This window comes from Protopterus annectens, chromosome 6.part1, assembly GCF_019279795.1.
Source record: "Protopterus annectens isolate FY-2018-M chromosome 6.part1, PAN1.0, whole genome shotgun sequence".
In the NCBI taxonomy this organism is placed as follows: domain Eukaryota; kingdom Metazoa; phylum Chordata; order Ceratodontiformes; family Protopteridae; genus Protopterus; species Protopterus annectens.
This window is the reverse complement of record NC_056738.1, coordinates 524302852-524322903: the sequence shown is the minus strand read 5'-3', so window position 1 is coordinate 524322903 and position 20052 is coordinate 524302852. Positions and strand designations below refer to the sequence as shown.

The following is a 20052-nucleotide window of genomic DNA, read 5'->3' as shown; positions in this document are numbered from 1 at the left end:
GCTCAAATGGAGAACCACTATGATGAAGAAGTACACATCAGTCCAGTTGAATGTTCTTCTAGGAGCTTCAGGACCCTCCAAAACAGTGGTTGGCAGATCTGGTTGGCTTACTACAACAAGATGAGAAGCCAGAGGCTGTGACGCAGCAAGCTGTTTCCTAACACCCTAAAACCACTCTTCTTGGATGCTACAGAGCAATGAAAAAGGGTCTGGTCTTTCTTCCCAAACAGGCATGAGATTAAAGGGAGTGGAGGAAATAGCAATCAGGAGCTGTCCCTTCCGTTCAAAGGAAAATAATCCATTGTCCACCTTCTCCCCACTACTGCAAAACAGTTGGAGAGGGTCTCATTTTCTCTTACTGAAAATATGCTGATTTCTGAGGTGCCCATACCCCAAAGACTCTACAGACCTAAGAATCCCTAATCTGCAGGGCTGGAACTATGACCTAGGGATTCAGTTTCTAAATTTACCTCCCTAGCAATGTAAACTGTGACTACTGTTGAAGACTCACACTTAGACAAGGGTAACATTCTTGAACAAGGGTATTACTAAGGCATCATTGTTTCTTTTGACATGACACTATAGAATTTCCTGACCTTCGACAGCAGAGTTGGGTCTGGGCTTCAACTTCTACATCACAGCCTGAACAGCGGGCTCAAGAAAGTTAAAGGAAAACTCCATCTTAGAATTTTAAAGAAATGTTTTTTTCAATCTATCTTTGTTTCCTGACCTACTGTAACACCTCAAAATCACTCTAAGCGTTTTATTTATAATTTTAGCCGGTTTTCCACAACATGGCTACCAATGGGGCTTGATGTATCAACATGATCTTGTACTCCCTCAGCCCTTTCTCTTTTCCATAATACTTTGTATGACTCATGCCAGACATAAGGAAGTAACTTTGAATTCCCATGTCATTGACATATAATGGGATTTGGGAGCGTCACTGTTATTTTATTTACCTTCTGTAAAAGGAATGCTTCTTTTCTGTCTTTAATCACCATGTTTGGCTCAGACCTTGACTTACACTACACTTAGAAGTTATCCAGCCACACCCAGAAAAGTAACTAAATTGCAGCCACTTAGAGTGATTCTGAGGTGTTAAGATAGGTCAGGAAACAAAGACAGAGTTTTCCTTTAATATATACCCGTAGTCATTGGAACTTCACTTCCTTTGCACCAAAAAGAACATCAATCATGCTTCCCAAGTTGTTAGTAAGTCATCTACCATAAGAATCTCAATGGGTTTAGTAGCAGGAAAAAGAAACCCACCTTTCTGTGGTGCAGTGGCATATATGGTACTTTACACCCAATTTCCTGAAGACCCCTGAGCTATCTCAAACTCTTATATCTTTAAATGCAAAGCATGATTCAGATCATATGATTTAAGTACATTTTTGTTTCATTTTTTTATTTTATACTTTTGTTAACTGGGTAAAGCAAATGGACGCAAGTGTCCCTTTTCCAGGAGTCACCTGGGAGTACTTTCTGGTTAAGAGATTTGCTCTGAGCTACATAGCAGGTAAACATGGGGGGAAACCGTCAAACCTTGTAATACCGACTACAAGTAGTACCTCCTTTACAGCTAAAAGTTTGTAAACATGCAAACTGTTTTTCAGTATATGCTATTCACATAAAAAAATAGAAAAAAATAACATAATGGTACTGAAAAAGGCCTCTAAACATTACATGACCTGCAAAAAGAAAGTGTCAGGTGCATGCATCCTTCTTCTACTACATCTTCAGACCAACCACAGCATTGGAAACATCTCTGTTTTTAAAAGCTCTGGTCTAAACAAATCCAGTTTCATTGGGAGTCTAGTACTAATAAGGCTAGTAGACTTTTCTGAACATACCATCTTTCTTTTGGCAAAGGTAAAACACCTCAGGCTTTGAAGCTAACAAACACTGCCCTGAATATGTGGATGGATAAGTCTGGTCAGAAGAAAGAAAAAAAATGATCAACTTTGTTTTTCCTTCAGTAGATAATTTCCCCACTTTTACTGCAAACACCCCCACTGAAGACCAGGGAACCACAACAGAAGTGAAACGGGTAGGAAACTAATGGTAATTACAGAGATTAGGTAAAAACTCGGTACAGCCTGTTGGCCAGGATCATGGCCTGTCCAAAGGAGAAGAAAATAATCCTGGACCCACAATATGACAGTGCTGAAACATGGCACTCCACTCTAGCTGAACTATGCAAAAAGATACTATAAGCAGAGTAAGCACAGTATTAATGCCAGATGGTGAGCTGGGCTGGTGAACAGAAAGTTTTTTAAGACCTGCTGGAAGACTGATGTACGTATTGCAACATATAACAGTAAAAAAGTCTACTACACTTCATCTTTCTTACAAAAAATGATAGCTCAACAGTGCAGAACCATTCCAGGGCACAAAAACAGAAAGTCTAGATTCATTTACCTGGGGCTGTAAAAAACAAATACACAGAAAGAAAATAACCTCTTTCCATATGCTTAAAAGTAGGATACATTACTTACAAAATTTTACGTTTCTGAGGTGCCTTCATTCTACTGTAGTCTTTCGGTGTTGGCTTCTGCTTTACGCTGTTGAAAAGTGAAGAATATACAAAACATTAAACCCATAGATGACATGTCTTCTAACTAGACAATGGGTTATAATTAAGATCAAAGTTAATATTTCTCCTGCATGCGCATTGCTCACCACTGCTGAGGGATAAGATTTTAAAAGTAAGGGAGTATTTCCTACTGAATGTTAAAAATCAAAGCTTTCCGATTCATTACTTCAAAAATCATTTTACTATATAGACACAACCCTAATCCCTTGTAAGGATAGTGTTCCTAACCACATCATTTATTCTGTTGAAACTACTGCTGCACAAATGTGTATTGCTTTTCAGTGGTCTATGAGGGCTGATACATTAGGGAATGCTGAAGTCAGTGTCATCCTTGCCGACAGATGTTTATTTTCATTTCTGGCAAAGGAGGTATGAAGATCTACGTACCTGATCCCACTTCACTAGTAATTGTAACCAGTTGACATCCACAACAATGCTCAGCTTTTTCTTTAGCATCTCATATATATATATATATATATATATATATATATGTATATATATATATATATATATATATATATATATATATATATATATATATATATATATATATAAAAATATACACACACACAAGCAACATTTTATTCATCAGCTTATAATACAAACAGTAATATCATTTGCACAGCAATAGCTTTTCTAATAATGTTCCTTCACTTAAACACATACAAATTTAGGACTTTGAATCCCACTGTAATATTCTACTTAGTTTCATTCAGATTTGGTCCCATTACTCACCAACCTATATATTCCCTTCCTTGCCAGGACAGTACCCCACATTACCTGATATATGCATGGCATGACACAATTTACTGCCAGAGTAATATTGTTGATTATTAATTACATTTTACTGATCAGCAAATGTAAAAGTATCAATGAAATATACAAACTATTTTAACATTACTGTGCTTACAATGGAAATCTTTGATATCGGTCAGCGAAGTCAGAGGAGTTTTCAGCACACACACACACACACACACACACACACACACACACACACACACACACACACACACACACACACGGTTAGATATGATTCAAAGTATCTACGGTGCCATCTAATAAAAAGAATGGAATAAAAGCAGATAAAGCATCTTGATCCTTGCTTTATAACATATTACAATGGACTTATCACTAGCTTTTATAAAAAGTCTCCAGACGATAGAAGAGATCATAGCACGCACAGAAGCAAGTGAAGAAATAAATACCATCAAATTTGTTAAGTCTGAGGTTCTTAAAACGATTTACAGGCTGTAAGATTACACTTTAAATTCTTTAGTGTTTTGTTTACAAGATCAGATCAGTGCCTGTATATCAACAAAGTGATGTGTTGATAGATACAGAATGCTGCTATGCCTCACTGCTTTTCATCTAAATCCTAATATTTATATTTTTCTTCCATAAGCTCTTGGAGCAGCTTAAGACACTTTAAGTCCCATTAACCATTCCCTGACAGGCTGCTAATTTGTTTCCTTTGACGCTGAGACTTGTCTTGTGCTTAGTAAGGAAGCAGAACTATTGATTCATACGTATTTTCTCCTAGTCTTTCTTCTTTCTTATTAATCTCTAGAAGACACCATTTCTAGGCATAGAGATAGTACCTGTAAATAATGCATATAGTCCTGAAGGATGCATCTCTGTAAGACGGACAATTGGTTGCAGTTAAAAGGAAAGGCACTAAAATGGAATGTAAGAATACGACTGGTGCATCTTGACCTATATACTACTGAAGGCATTTTTGATGCATGTTGTTGTATCTTTCGGCTTTTCCCGGTTAGGGGTCGCCAAAGCGGAACTCCCGTCCATTAATGATTGGCAGTAGATTTTTACGTACCGAGTTGCCAGCCCTGACGCACAACCTTCAACGAAGGTACGCCCATTCATGCATGTCTCCACACAGAAGACGCTTTAGCTGAGAATTGAACAGGACAACGTCTTACTGTGAGGCGACAACACTACCGCAGCACCACCACCGTCATAAATGGGGTACTAACTGAAAGCAATTTCAAAAATATTTTGAAATTAAGTCATAGCATGAGACCGAACAGGAATGAAGTATGAAAATAATAATTATTCATAAAAAGGGCAGTGGATGCACAGACAAAATTTCAAGACAATGGGAGAACACAGTTAAGAAGTCAAAACATTTCTATTACAAATAGAAACAGATTTCGTCAGTGCAAATGCCTTGGACCAGTTGGTCGACACCCCCACAAGAGGTGAAAATATCTTGCACTTGGTATAAACCAACATGAGTAACCACTGCAGCATCCCTACAGGGTCATTATCCCTGGTAAGACACAACCACAAAGTGGTCACCTTTGAAGTCACCATCTCCCCCGACCCCCCCCCCCCCAGCTAGGGTCAAACAAAAAAACTTTTCCAAAGTTTATTACAACCTCCTAAGGGAAGGTATAAGTAGCTTCTCAGCCCCCTCCATAGGAACTTAGGAACTGGCACATATGTCTAAACGTAGGCCAAAGTACTATATGAGCATTTATATAGCTGCATGGAATCAGGAATACCTGACAGAATGAAATCATCCACCTCAAGGAAAAGTAAACCTGTCTGGTGGACATCTGCAAAAAATAAACTCTATAACAAAAGGAAAAAAATTCCTGTCCAGGACCAAGAATTGCAGCAAAGCACTGGTATCAAGCAATAAATCCAAAGACAAGAGCAGTTGAGTTGAAATACCTTTATAACAAACGACAAAGCTTTCAGGTTCAAAAACCCTTTCTCAATGTTTACAATAGGTATAAGGTAACACCCATTTTTATACATACTAACTAGATCATATGACCTGCAGCCATCATCACATGTCCAGGAAATTATACAATATAAAATGTAAAACACTAAGTGCTAAACAGGTTATAATAACATCAATTATATATACAAAAACTTGAGCATAAACATACAAAGCATATATATCTCAATGAAAAAGTGTACTGAATATTAAATGTTAGTAACTTTCATAATATATCAATAAAAATAAAAATAAAAATAATAATAAAAATTGTGCAATTTAAGCATACCTTTAATTTATTAATAAGTTTAAAAGTAAAATTAAAAAATTTTTTAAAATTACTTTAACCTTGTCTGTTGTATTCTTTGCAATACAGGTTTTAGGGATACAGATGCATTTATACCAGGGTATATATCAGCCGACAATCTAATTATCCATTCATATTCCCTCAGATCCAAGGAATTAGATAGGTCCCCTCCCCTGGGTGATGCACTAACACAGTCTATAACTTGAAATTTAAAACAATGTGAAGTGCCCTTGTCAAGTATATGCTTATACAACGCATTGTTCTCATTAGAAAGCCTAATATTGGACTTGTGCTCCGTTATTCGTTCTTTGAGCTTTCTAGTGGTTTTACCCACATAGAAACAAGGACAAACTTGACATGTAGCTATGTACACAACACTACTAGTTGTGCAGGTGGCATATCCAAAGAACCTATATTCTTTTCCTGTCATAGGATGTTTAAACATGTCCACTTCATGTGTATCACTACTTTTTAATAAATCGTTACAACAACTACAGTTGCAGCAAGCAAATGTACCATGCTTAGCTGCTACTATTTTCTTAGCTTCCAATCATAGAAATCCTTATAGCCAAGAATGTTTTTAAAGTTCGCTTTTATAACTAAAATAAGGTTTTTCTCCAACAACTAGTTTTATATCCTCTTGTGCCATTAGTACCCTCCAGTATCTGAATATTATCTTATTTATTTTATTATAAGTTAAAAGATGTTATGAATCTCAGCTTGTTATTAGGCATAGGTGTATTAGTATTTTCAAGTGCCCTTGTTGATTCTCTCCTAAAGGTAGGTTCATATAAGCTTTCTCTATTTGATATAATGTATTCTTTAGTTTCCTCCAATAGATGCATGGGGTAACCACTAACCCTAAGCTCTTCTTGGGTTTCATTTAATTGTTTCATAAACATATCTTGATCTGAATTCAATCTACTGATTCTAGCCATTTGTGCCTTTACTATACCCCTAAATACATGCATGCTACTAGCATGTAAGTACCTACTTCCGACGCTACTTTTTTGAAAACAGAGGTATTAATATGATTGTCAAGTTTCTTAATAGACACATCTAGGAAATTAATACAAGTTTGAGATGCTTCCATTTTGAAATTCAAATAGGTAGTGGTGTTATTTAAAAGCGTGACATAGTTCATTAAATCATTATGGTTCCCTTTCCAAAGGAGAAAGCAGTCATCTACAAACCTTTGGTAATATATTACATGTTCATTAATATACTTCTCTCCTACATATATATTCACCATTTCCCATTGATGTAAAACAAGGTTGTACAGGTGTGCCCATTGCCACACCTGTTTCTTAGTATATCTTGTTATCAAACATGAAAATATTATTTTTAAGAACCAAATCTAGTAACATACAGATATTTTCTATATGTCTAGTAGTATAACCAGAGTTTTGTATTAAAAATTCCCTAATGGACTCTATACCTAGATCATGCGGTATCACCGTGAATAGCGATGTTATATCCATGGTTACCATAAAGATTTTATCAATGTCATAATTTTTAGATTTTAAATCTGTATAACATAACTTTAATTTTCTAAAAAATCTGTTGTGTCTTTAATTACTGTTTTGCACATTGATAATAATGGTTGTAGCTGCTTCTGTAGGTACAAAGATATTGGTTCAGTAATCCAGCCATTGCGGATACTATCGGCCTCATGGGCGGATTATCTAAAGACTTGTGTACCTTAGGAGCCATATATGCGGTATTACGGGACAAGGTACCGTAAAAATGGAACAAATCCAGTGTAATGTCACCTGATAATTGTAACTCATAGACACACATATTCACATAACTTATACATTTCTTAACATCTATTTGTGTTATGTTTTTAAAAGCAGTTAGATCATTTAGCAATAATAATACTGACTGGTTATACATAGATACATCCATAATGACTATTGATCCACCTTTGTCAGCCCTTAATGATAATATTACGACTATCCATCAATTCTTTGAGACCCAAATATTCAGGATAAGTAATATTGTATGTTGTATTAAACACTTGATCAGCATACAGCTTTCGGATGTCATGTTCACATAGATTATAAAAGGCAGTCAAAACAGGTGGATAACAAGGTACTCCTTCTTTTACACATGTTAGCACTATAGTCACTATTTTTAAAAATTAATTTTAAGGCTATGGATCTAATAAACAAATTCAAATCAGTCAGTACATTGACCATATCTTCCTTTCTGGTGGGTATAAATCCCAAGCCTTTAGATAACAAGGTAATATGTTCTCTGCTCAGCATAATGGATGAAAGATTGATAATACCTGCCATTACTTTCTGGCTAACTTGTGTTGTTTTGGCGGACTACTGTTCTTCCTTTTGGAAGCCGTCTGCACATTGTTATTCCTCACATAAGTTCTTCCCCTTGACGCTGATCTATTTTCAGCGTTGTTGCTCCTTTCCTTAACACGCTTTGAAGTTGGAAGGGCTTATTAAAAAAGCTCTTAATGTTCTGCTGTGTGGCTGGTGTGGTCAATTTTATTTGATCCTTATCCCTTCCAGTTGTTGAAATGTGCTCATTATCACTTTTCTTAGTTGCTCCCTCGTCGGGCACTGATGACGACGTCCCTTGGCGAGGAGCTAAGCGCCATCTGAGGTAGTGTTTGCTTCATTAAGTGTGGAATTTAAAGCTACAGGCACAAGTTCTGGGAAGTGTCTAGAGAGTCCATAAATGGCTTTTACCATTCTCATTTATATTAAATTGCGTTTCATCAGATGTTAATTTAAGGGACCCTTGGTCATCTGATCTAGTGTTCATGTTTGTCTCACGCTTTGGCCAAGAGAAGATGTTACCAGTTTGGTAATCGGATATATCCCGTAGCAGTTTCCTTTTCTTTACGACTTCTAAACGGTCATCTAATGCACCCAGCCTGTCCATCATGGAACTATACAGAGATTGAACATTAGCAAAACCCGTGTAGTTAGAATTTCCTCTTCTTTCAGAATAATTTCTGCCTTCAATTCATTCTCAGTGGCCATAAAGAAATTATTCATTAACAGCATATAGTCTTTACTGAGTTTTAAATTCAAATTCTGCCACTGTTTCAACAGCTCAGGGTAGGTGTTTCCGTATGAGGGCATCTTAATAATTCTTAGCCCTCGAGGGGCTATGCCTTGTTGTATATATGCATCAAAACTATAAGCGCGCCATTGCAGTCGCCAGGCTGTACTTACTTTCCTTTCTAGTGCCTGCAACTGGCGTTCAAAGTTCAGTACATTTAAGCCAGAAGATTCATTTTCTTTAGGTGTTACTGGTAGGCTACCAGGCATAAAGTTCAGCAAGGGATTAATGTCCTTTTCAAACAACAGTTTGAGTCGATTCTGGTGTTCCATATCTGGCTGCAGTAGGGTGAGTGGAACCCAACTTCAGTGCAGAATAAGATAAATTGCAGCAAAGCACTGGTATCAAGCAATAAATCCAAAGACAAGAGCAGTTGAGTTGAAATACCTTTATAACAAACGACAAAGCTTTCAGGTTCAAAAACCCTTTCTCAATGTTTACAATAGGTATAAGGTAACACCCATTTTTATACATACTAACTAGATCATATGACCTGCAGCCATCATCACATGTCCAGGAAATTATACAATATAAAATGTAAACACTAAGTGCTAAACAGGTTATAATAACATCAATTATATATACAAAAACTTGAGCATAAACATACAAAGCATATATATCTCAATGAAAAAGTGTACTGAATATTAAATGTTAGTAACTTTCATAATATATCAATAAAAATAAAAATAAAAATAATAATAAAAATTGTGCAATTTAAGCATACCTTTAATTTATTAATAAGTTTAAAAGTAAAATTAAAAAATTTTTTAAAATTACTTTAACCTTGTCTGTTGTATTCTTTGCAATACAGGTTTTAGGGATACAGATGCATTTATACCAGGGTATATATCAGCCGACAATCTAATTATCCATTCATATTCCCTCAGATCCAAGGAATTAGATAGGTCCCCTCCCCTGGGTGATGCACTAACACAGTCTATAACTTGAAATTTAAAACAATGTGAAGTGCCCTTGTCAAGTATATGCTTATACAACGCATTGTTCTCATTAGAAAGCCTAATATTGGACTTGTGTTTGAGCTTTCTAGTGGTTTTACCCACATAGAAACAAGGACAAACTTGACATGTAGCTATGTACACAACACTACTAGTTGTGCAGGTGGCATATCCAAAGAACCTATATTCTTTTCCTGTCATAGGATGTTTAAACATGTCCACTTCATGTGTATCACTACTTTTTAATAAATCTTGATCACTTCCCAGAACTTGTGCCTGTAGCTTTAAATTCCACACTTAATGAAGCAAACACTACCTCAGATGGCGCTAGCTCCTCGTGAGGGCAGGCACATCAGTGCCCGACGGGAGCAACTAATACAGAAAGTGATCACAGCACATTTCAACAACTGGAAGGGATAAGGATCAAATAAAATTGACCACACCAGCCACACAGCAGAACATTAAGAGCTTTTTTAATAAGCCCTTCCAACTTCAAAGCGTGTTAAGGAAAGGAGCAAACGCTGAAAATAGATCAGCCAAGGGGAAGAACTTATGTGAGGAATAACAATGTGCAGACGGCTTCAAAAGGAAGAACAGTAGTCCGCCAAAACAACACAAGTTAGCCAGAAAGTAATGGCAGGTATTATCAATCTTTCATCCATTATGCTGAGCAGAGAACATATTACCTTGTTATCTAAAGGCTTGGGATTTATAACCAGAAAGGAAGATATGGTCAATGTACTGACTGATTTGAATTTGTTTATTAGATCCATAGCCTTAAAATTAATTTTTAAAATAGTGACTATAGTGCTAACATGTTATCCACCTGTTTTGACTGCCTTTTATAATCTATGTGAACATGACATCCAAGCTGTATGCTGATCAAGTGTTTAATACAACATACAATATTACTTATCCTGAATATTTGGGTCTCAAAGAATTGATGGATAGTGCTGACAAAGGTGAATCAATAGTCATTATGGATGTATCTATGTATAACCAGTCAGTATTATTATTGCTAAATGATCTAACTGCTTTTAAAAACATAACACAAATAGATGTTAAGAAATGTATAAGTTATGTGAATATGTGTGTCTATGAGTTACAATTATCAGGTGACATTACACTGGATTTGTTCCATTTTTACGTGGTACCTTGTCCGTAATATTATGCTATATATGCTCCTAAGGTACACAAGTCTTTAGATAATCCGCCATGAGGCCGATAGTATCCGGCAATGGCTGGATTACTGAACCAATATCTTTGTACCTACAGAAGCAGCTACAACCATTATTATCAATGTGCAAAACAGTAATTAAAGACACAACAGATTTTTTAGAAAAATTAAAGTTATGTTATACAGATTTAAAATCTAAAAATTATGACATTGATAAAATCTTTATGGTAACCATGGATATAACATCGCTATTCACGGTGATACCGCATGATCTAGGTATAGAGTCCATTAGGAATTTTAATACAAAACTCTGGTTATACTACTAGACATATAGAAAATATCTGTATGTTACTAGATTTGGTTCTTAAAAATAATATTTTCATGTTTGATAACAAGATATACTTGCAAGAAACAGGTGTGGCAATGGGCACACCTGTAGCTAACACATACCAACCTTGTTTTACATCAATGGGAAATGGTGAATATATATGTAGGAGAGAAGTATATTAATGAACATGTAATATATTACCAAAGGTTTGTAGATGACTGCTTTCTCCTTTGGAAAGGGAACCATAATGATTTAATGAACTATGTCACGTTTTAAATAACACCACTACCTATTTGAATTTCAAAATGGAAGCATCTCAAACTTGTATTAATTTCCTAGATGTGTCTATTAAGAAACTTGACAATCATATTAATACCTCTGTTTTCAAAAAGGTACTTACATGCTAGTAGCATGCACGCACCCCATGTATTTAGGGGTATAGTAAAGGCACAAATGGCTAGAATCAGTAGATTGAATTCAGATCAAGATATGTTTATGAAACAATTAAATGAAACCCAAGAAGAGCTTAGGGTTAGTGGTTACCCCATGCATCTATTGGAGGAAACTAAAGAATACATTATATCAAATAGAGAAAGCTTATATGAACCTACCTTTAGGAGAGAATCAACAAGGGCACTTGAAAATACTAATACACCTATGCCTAATAACAAGCTGAGATTCATAACATCTTTTAACTTATATACGAATAAAATAAATAAGATAATATTCAGATACTGGAGGGTACTAATGGCACAAGAGGATATAAAACTAGTTGTTGGAGAAAAACCTTATTTTAGTTATAAAAACATGCGAACTTTAAAAAACATTCTTGGCTATAAGGATTTCTATGATTGGAAGCTAAGAAAAATAGTAGCAGCTAAGCATGGTACATTTGCTTGCTGCAACTGTAGTTGTTGTAACGATTTATTAAAAAGTAGTGATACACATGAAGTGGACATGTTTAAACATCCTATGACAGGAAAAGAATATAGGTTCTTTGGATATGCCACCTGCACAACTAGTAGTGTTGTGTACATAGCTACATGTCAAGTTTGTCCTTGTTTCTATGTGGGTAAAACCACTAGAAAGCTCAAAGAACGAATAGCACAAGTCCAATATTAGGCTTTCTAATGAGAACAATGCGTTGTATAAGCATATACTTGACAAGGGCACTTCACATTGTTTTAAATTTCAAGTTATAGACTGTGTTAGTGCATCACCCAGGGGAGGGACCTATCTAATTCCTTGGATCTGAGGGAATATGAATGGATAATTAGATTGTCGGCTGATATATACCCTGGTATAAATGCATCTGTATCCCTAAAACCTGTATTGCAAAGAATACAACAGACAAGGTTAAAGTAATTTTAAAAAATTTTTTAATTTTACTTTTAAACTTATTAATAAATTAAAGGTATGCTTAAATTGCACAATTTTATTATTATTTTATTTTGATTTTTATTGATATATTATGAAAGTTACTAACATTTAATATTCAGTACACTTTTTCATTGAGATATATATGCTTTGTATGTTTATGCTCAAGTTTTTGTATATATAATTGATGTTATTTTAACCTGTTTAGCACTTAGTGTTTTACATTTTATATTGTATAATTTCCTGGACATGTGATGATGGCTGCAGGTCATATGATCTAGTTAGTATGTATAAAAATGGGTGTTACCTTATACCTATTGTAAACATTGAGAAAGGGTTTCAGGACCAAGAATTAGCAGGTGCCTAATTGGAAGCAATCTCTCCTTAGCATGAACAAGCAAATAAGAGCACTAGTCAAATCCTCCAAAGCAAATTTCGAGTCCAAACTGGCCACATCTACTAAATACAACATATGTCCGCAATCTGAAGGAAAGCAATTAGATCTACTCAGAAGTGGTGGTTAACAACACCGCATACACAAACACTGTAGATATAGCCATCCTGCTGGCAGACAGGTTCAGTGAAATTTCACCCCTCTGTCCCCCCATCAGTAAATCAGGACATCCTCAGTACCTGCCCCCTCCCCTTATCTCTAGGGAGCAAGTCATCACTGCCCTCTCAAAGGCAAAAAATACAGCCTCCATGGGACCCGATAACATCCCAGGCTGCATCCTACATGAACTCAGGCAGGAAGTTACAGCACCATTAGGCACCCTATTCAACCAAAAATGGGAGTACTGGCTTTGTCCCAACCGAGTGGAGGACAGCCACTGTCATCCCTTTGCACAAAGGTGGAGCGTCCACCGATCCAGGAAATTACAGACTCATCAGCCTAACTAGCCTGATCTGCAAGGCCATGAAGCGGATTATCATGGGCCTCACTGACAAGGACATTGGCAACCTCCAGACACTCAATCCCACACAGTTTGGTTTCATCAAGGGGAGGTCATACCTGTTAAATTTGGTTGACGTTTTTGGGACCAAGGCCGTAGACGAGGGGAAGACAGTGCACACTGCCTACCTTGACCTAGCTAAAGCCTTCAATACTATTCCCCACTCAGGTATAATAGATACTTGCTCCCAACTAGGCATCAATCCATATGTTACCAAATGGTAGCAAACTGGCTCACAGATAGAACCCACCTAGTCAAAACAGGGGAAGCCACCTCAAGCAGTAGACCTGTAACAAGCTGTGTACCCCATGGATCGGTCTTGGGGCCTCTGCTGTTTGGGATATACTTTTCTGAGGTGCAGGCCAAAACCAGTGGGCTATGGCTGACCAAGTTTACAGATGGCTGCAAGCTGGGTGCTGTCATCAATTCCCCTAGTGATGTGGACATCCTCCAAGAGGCTCTCACCCAAACGAATGACTGGTGCCAGAAACATGGCCTCAAACTAAATGCCAAAAAATGCATCATCCCCTTTGGGGAGAGTGACGTCCCCACAAATTATCACATTGATAATAAGGTCTTAATCACGCAATCAGTTGTGAGGGACTTGGGCACCCAGGTTGATAGCAAACTGACTTTTGACCACCATATTACCTCTGTCGTACTGAAAGCGTTTGACATGGCCCACCTCATTAATAAGGGTATCTCATCCAGAGACAATGTGGTCATAACATCCCTGTTTTCTTTCCTTATATAACCCATTATTGAGCACAATGCCCTTTTCAGCATGTACCTCACAAAGTATATGCAGCAGCTGGGGAGACCACAGAGGTTCCTCATCAGGAGAATCCAGGTCCTCAAACATCTACCCTACACAGCTAGGCTAAAGGCCCTGTCCCTCTACTCAGTCTCCTACAGAGTCCTCAGAGGTGACCGCTGTCTGGCATACAAAGCAATCTCAGACCCTGCCTTGATGGGAATGCTGCATATCCGCAAGTCAAGCTCCACTCAAGTAACCCGCATGCTCGACCTCAACATGTTCTGTGACATCAATAGGACTTGTTAGCGGGACAGATTTGTGTCCCAGATAGGGTTGCCACCTTCGTTCACGACTAAAACCAGAGCCACGCCACGCCCCTCGCATCACCAGTAACCCAGCCCGCCCCACCCCCTCTCCCGCCAACATACCGCCTATTTTGTGATGTCACGACAGCATCACTCAACGGGAACGCCCTCTTTTTTTGTTTCCCGCCGCCTCCTTTTGGCTGATTTGCTATGCTTTTCTGTAAAAAAAGCATAGTAAATCAGCCGATCAACGGGAACGCCCTCTTTTTTCGTTCCCGCCGCCTGCTTTTGGCTGATTTGCTATGCTTTTCTGTAAAAAAAAGCATAGTAAATCAGCCGATTTACAAACTCCGATAGTCTGTTTCCTTTTTGAAACAGAATACCGGAGTTTGTACAGTGTTTTCCGGACTACCGGAGAATCGGTTTGATTTCCTGATAGTCCGGAAAAAAAACGGAGGGGTGGCAAGCCTAGTCCCATAGACTCCCCCTTTTGTGGAACAGATTCCCTTTCCACGTCAAGCAGAGTACCTCATTTACCCTTTTTAAGTGCAACCTGGTTAACTGGATGGGGAACAGAAAATACACCCCTGGGATTCCATCTGTGTCCCTGCTGGACAGTGGCATAGGGTGCTGACTTATTGGAACATGGGATAAATTCTTGGCTTGGGCTTGTGAAGGCCTCAGGGCCAATAGCCTAGTAACTTCCTATGATCCTATTCAGACAGTTATGGAAACCCTAGCAACAAGAGAAAGGAGATGAACCATAAACTCACAAAAGGTTTACAGATTTTATGTAAGAAACAGAAATAAGCTGCAAGATTACCTTTCAACAGTTATGATTTATGCATAGTGCTACGGTTTTGAATCTCAGACTTAGTCTTGCCCCTCTTAGACTCACTGATGTTCCTCATAATGCAAGATAAGTCTGTAGGTACATAGCATATAAATACACTAATCCTATACTAACATAACTCATCAATAACTATATGATGGTCAAGTATATAACGGACAACTATTGTGAAAAATATATAAATGCTCCTATTTCTGACCCTTTGCTGAGATTTCTCATGTTTTACAATGAGAGGTAAGGCTCTATGGGACCGACCTAATGGTCTGGAGAGGGATGTGTTCTTGCATGCAGCGGTTAGCTTCTGTTCAATTAGTTGCCCAAATGCTAAAACAGTATCTGCTGGGAAAGGGGGTGGGTGAGTAGGTCTCAAGCAGCCAGTGGCAAATTCTCCTCTCTTGGGAGAAGCTCAGAATGTCTATGACATCTGGCAATCTCTTGGCTGTATGAAGTAAACAAGTCATCATGTACATGAACTATCATTTAGGAGAAAGTATCTTTTACTCAGGGAAACATTTATATATATATATATATATATATATATATATATATACACACACACACACACACACACACACACACACACACACACACACACACACACACACACACACACACGTGTCATCATTTGTTGATTAAAACAACAAAATAGTGAAACAGCTTTTGGCTCTAAGGGGAATGAACTAAGCCAGGTCCAGAACAGCCCCATTGATTTTACACCCAGCAAGAATTATGAATGGCAGTATCCCATATAAGCTAAATACAAGATGAACTCTGACTAGCAAACGCCATTTTATACATACATTTACCCTTTTCAGCCACAACTCAGGCTCCAAGGGAGCAGAAAACAGTTGGTTACAAGGGCAAAAAGGTCAGACACACAAACCATTTAGTAAAAACTACATAAAAGATCCAGTAAAGATAGAGTCTTCACTGTGTAACACCTTAAACCGCCTTTAGTACTAGAGGCTCACGGGATATATGCAAATGACACCAAAAGGGCATACCAGTGTTGCGCCTACACAGCTTCTGCATACATATGAATTACTACTTTCACTTTTTAAAATCTTGACTGCAGCATTCAGGCCAATAAAACCAAACCTCACTAGCTGTACACATGTCGTGTTTCATCCTTTTTCTGAGCTTGTCAGTATAGCAAAAGTATATTATTTGGCCATACTTCAGAAATAAAGAGCTTAAAAACAAGCACAATGTCCATAACATTAGGCCGACTGCTATACAGCTGTATATATTACTACTGCTGAGACCACCAGTCTTTATAAAGGTAGTGGAATTTATTACATACAAGCAAAGCAAAAAACATGTTCTTCTAAGCAAGCATAAAATCTTTATTTTTTAGCTCAGTATACAGCACCACCTTAAAATTTAGAATATGATGCCAGGAAATGGTCTCTGATGCTAGGTCTTTTCTAGAGTTCCTTGGCAGAACAATTTCCAGTTTCCACTGTCTGGTCTTCATTCACTGTGCAGGCTGCCTTTTCCCTTAGCCGTTGCTCTTGTCACAGTGATCTCTTCCCAAGGGTAAGCACTCCCTGTTATTTCATTCAGCCATGACACAGACAGATGGAGCCCTGAATGTGACTCAGATGACTAGGGTTTGATTAGGGATCCTGACAAGGAGTATGTAGAAGAGTGAAGGGGTGTGCCTGCATGCCTCTTTTGGTGGGATTGAGAGGGTTGTGTGCAATTGACGCCACATGGGGTAATCATGATTTCACTGGTGGAGACCATGGAAAACACCTCCTGTGCTTTTGGGCAGGTGAGGAAGGCTACTTGAAGGGAACTTCTCTTCAAATGTAGGGGGACTTCATTTTACTCAAGTCCAATGCACACTCTCCTCCCTACACTAACACTGAGTGCAGGTGGAGAAAATGTTCACAAACCACCCCTGATTGCTTACTGAATAATGCCCCTTCATTGACCCTTGCTCTGGTGATGGGCAGCAAATAGTCTACAAAAGGGTTGCTTTCTGCTATAATTAAAAAGAGTTGTACATTTACCATAAGTTGGCATCTGTGTTATCCTATGTCACTATTCATCACTCTTGGGTCATAGGATCTGACATCGGATCCGAGCTGGCAACTTTGCAGATGGTTTCTGGGCTTGAGCTCCTCCCACTCACATGATCCCTTGCTGCCCTCTAACCCCTCAGATCAAGTTTTCCCTAAAGTCAGAAAGCAGATAAAGAAGACTTTGACCACCAGACAGGACATCTCTGCTTCCTCTAGGCCCTGCCGGATGGGGGAAGGAGGGAGGGATAGTGATGAATAGTGACACAGGATAACACAGATGCCAAGTTATGGGAAGTACATAACTCTTTATCTGATGTTATGCACGTCACTATTCCTCACTCTTGGGTCAGAGTCCCCAGCTACCCTAAATCCTGGGTGCCCTCAAGGAAGGACATGCAGACGAACTGTGAAGCAAAAGGAAGCCCTGTTCCTGGAGACAATGTCAAGCTTATAACAACTGACAAAAGTGTAAGGAGTAGACTAGGTGGCTGCTGCACAAGTTCCATCTACAGAACGACAGGACAGATAGGCAGCTGACATAGCCATTGATCTAGTGGAATGAGCTCTGATAGGACTTGGTAAGGACAAGCCTTTAGGAGAATATGCAAAGGAAAGGCACACTGAAATCCAATGAGAAAAAGTAACTTTGGATACCATCTGACCCTTTCTGTTAAGGGAGTATGTCACGAACAGCTTTTTAGATCTGCAGAAACCTATTGTTATATCCAAGTAGAACCCTAACTGTCTATGAACGTCAAGCGTGTGCAGCAAATATTCCCCCTTATTAGAAAAGTTAGGGAAGAAAACCGGCAATTGAAATGACTGATTCAGATTTGATTCTGTGGCTATCTTAGGCATGAAGGAAGGATTAGTTTGAAGAGCTACTTTGAATTTATGAAACACTATGTAAGGCGGTTTGATAGAAAGAGCCTGCAGCTCTGAAACTCTTCTTGCTGAAGTTATGGCCACCAGAAAGGTGGTCTTCCATGACAAGAATTTCATGTCACATGTAGCAGCAGGCTCAAAGGGACTCTGTGTAAGAGATTGCAGCAGAAAGGAAAGGTTCCAAGGAGGGGAAGAATCCTTGACAGGAAGCTGGAGCAGAAAAACACCCTTCAAAAATGCCTTACAAAGGTGAGAGGAAAAGGTAGGTGCCTCGCAAACACGAAGGTTGGAGATAGCTTCACTACTATCAAAGTGCAATTGGCAGCTAGCTCCTTCTTAAAAAAGCAAAGACAAGAACAGTAAGATGTCTGGGATGGAAGCAGAGAAGGGGTCCAGATTTCTCTGCTTGGCCCAAAAAGAAAACCTTTCCACTTACTGCCATACATCTTCCTGGTGGATGACTTCTTAGAGGCCAGAATAATTCTTGATGGGAGAAGCAAGCCTGGACTGATTCAAGATTACAAGAGGAGGACAAACCACGTCATCAGATGGAAAGTCTGAAGGTTGAGGGTCGGAAGCTGGCAGGGATGGGAAATCAGATTCGGAAGGGGATCTAGTACCCAAGGGGGGTACTTCAAATGAGATCATATTAGGGGAAACCACACCTGCTGAGGCCAAATGGGGGCGATGAAGATCAAGGTGGCCTTAAGGCTTCAAGCTTTCTGAAGAACTTTTGGGATAAGAGGTACAGAAGGATAGGCGTAAAGGATGCTTGGAGACCAATCATGAACCACAGCATCCCTGAGGGACTTCTTGACAGGGGGCATCAGGGCAAAATACTGGTTGCATTTGTGGTTGTGATGGGAAGCAAACACACTGCAGCTTGGCTGACCCCAGTGAAGAAGGAAGGATTCAGTGACCACTCATGAGGACTCAGGATTACCCTGCTGAGTCTGTAAACCAATACGCTGGACTCACCAGGAATGTGCATTGGAAGAAGAAAGCAGCCTGAGGAAATCACCCATTCCCACACCCTCACGGCCTTGTGATAAAACAGATATGAGCATGTGCCCCCTTGCTTGTTGATATACCACACAACAGCCATGTTGTCCATGTGAACTGCAATGGTACCCAGAAGGAGGCAGTCCTGAAAGGCTTCCAACATGAGGAGGACTGTTCTCATCTCCAGCATGTTTATGTGCAGTTTGGTCTCTGCCGAGGACCAAGTGCCTTGAACTGTCTTTCCCTGTAATCCCCCCCTCACCCCAACAGGGAATCATCCGAGATCACAGTGGCACTGGGAGGAGGAAGAGAGACTGGTCTGCCTGCTAGGAAGTCAGGAGACTGAACCCACCAAAGAAGATGATGCCTGCACACTGGAGTGAGACGGACTGAGGCTATCATAGGATGAGACAGGGAAGACCATGACTAGTAGAGTCCACTGAAGAACCCTTGTGTAGAACTTGGCTAATGGCACCAGATAGACTGCCACTGCCATGGACCCTGCGGCCCTGAGAATAAGGTGGACCTGGGGACAAGTCAGATCTAGGAGGCACTGGACATGAGATCTGATGAGATGTACATGGCAGAGAGGGAGTGCTGCAATCTCTGACACAGTATCCAGCTGAATCCCAATGAACTCCAAATTTTGGGATGGAATCAGATTTGATTTGGGGAGATGCACTGTAATCCCCA

The 20052-nt window shown here is 38.9% G+C and overlaps 1 protein-coding gene across 6 annotated transcripts in view; it reads right to left on the bottom strand.

The window, feature by feature from the left end:
- SLX9 (SLX9 ribosome biogenesis factor) overlaps window positions 1–20052 on the bottom strand; it is a 631512-nt gene that overhangs the window by 85100 nt on the left and 526360 nt on the right. For all 6 annotated transcript variants that reach the window (XM_044075977.1, XM_044075980.1, XM_044075979.1 and 3 more), the window contains one exon: window positions 2502–2567. In XM_044075977.1, the coding sequence (XP_043931912.1) occupies window positions 2502–2567 (66 nt within the window). The remainder of the gene's footprint in view (window positions 1–2501; window positions 2568–20052) is intronic.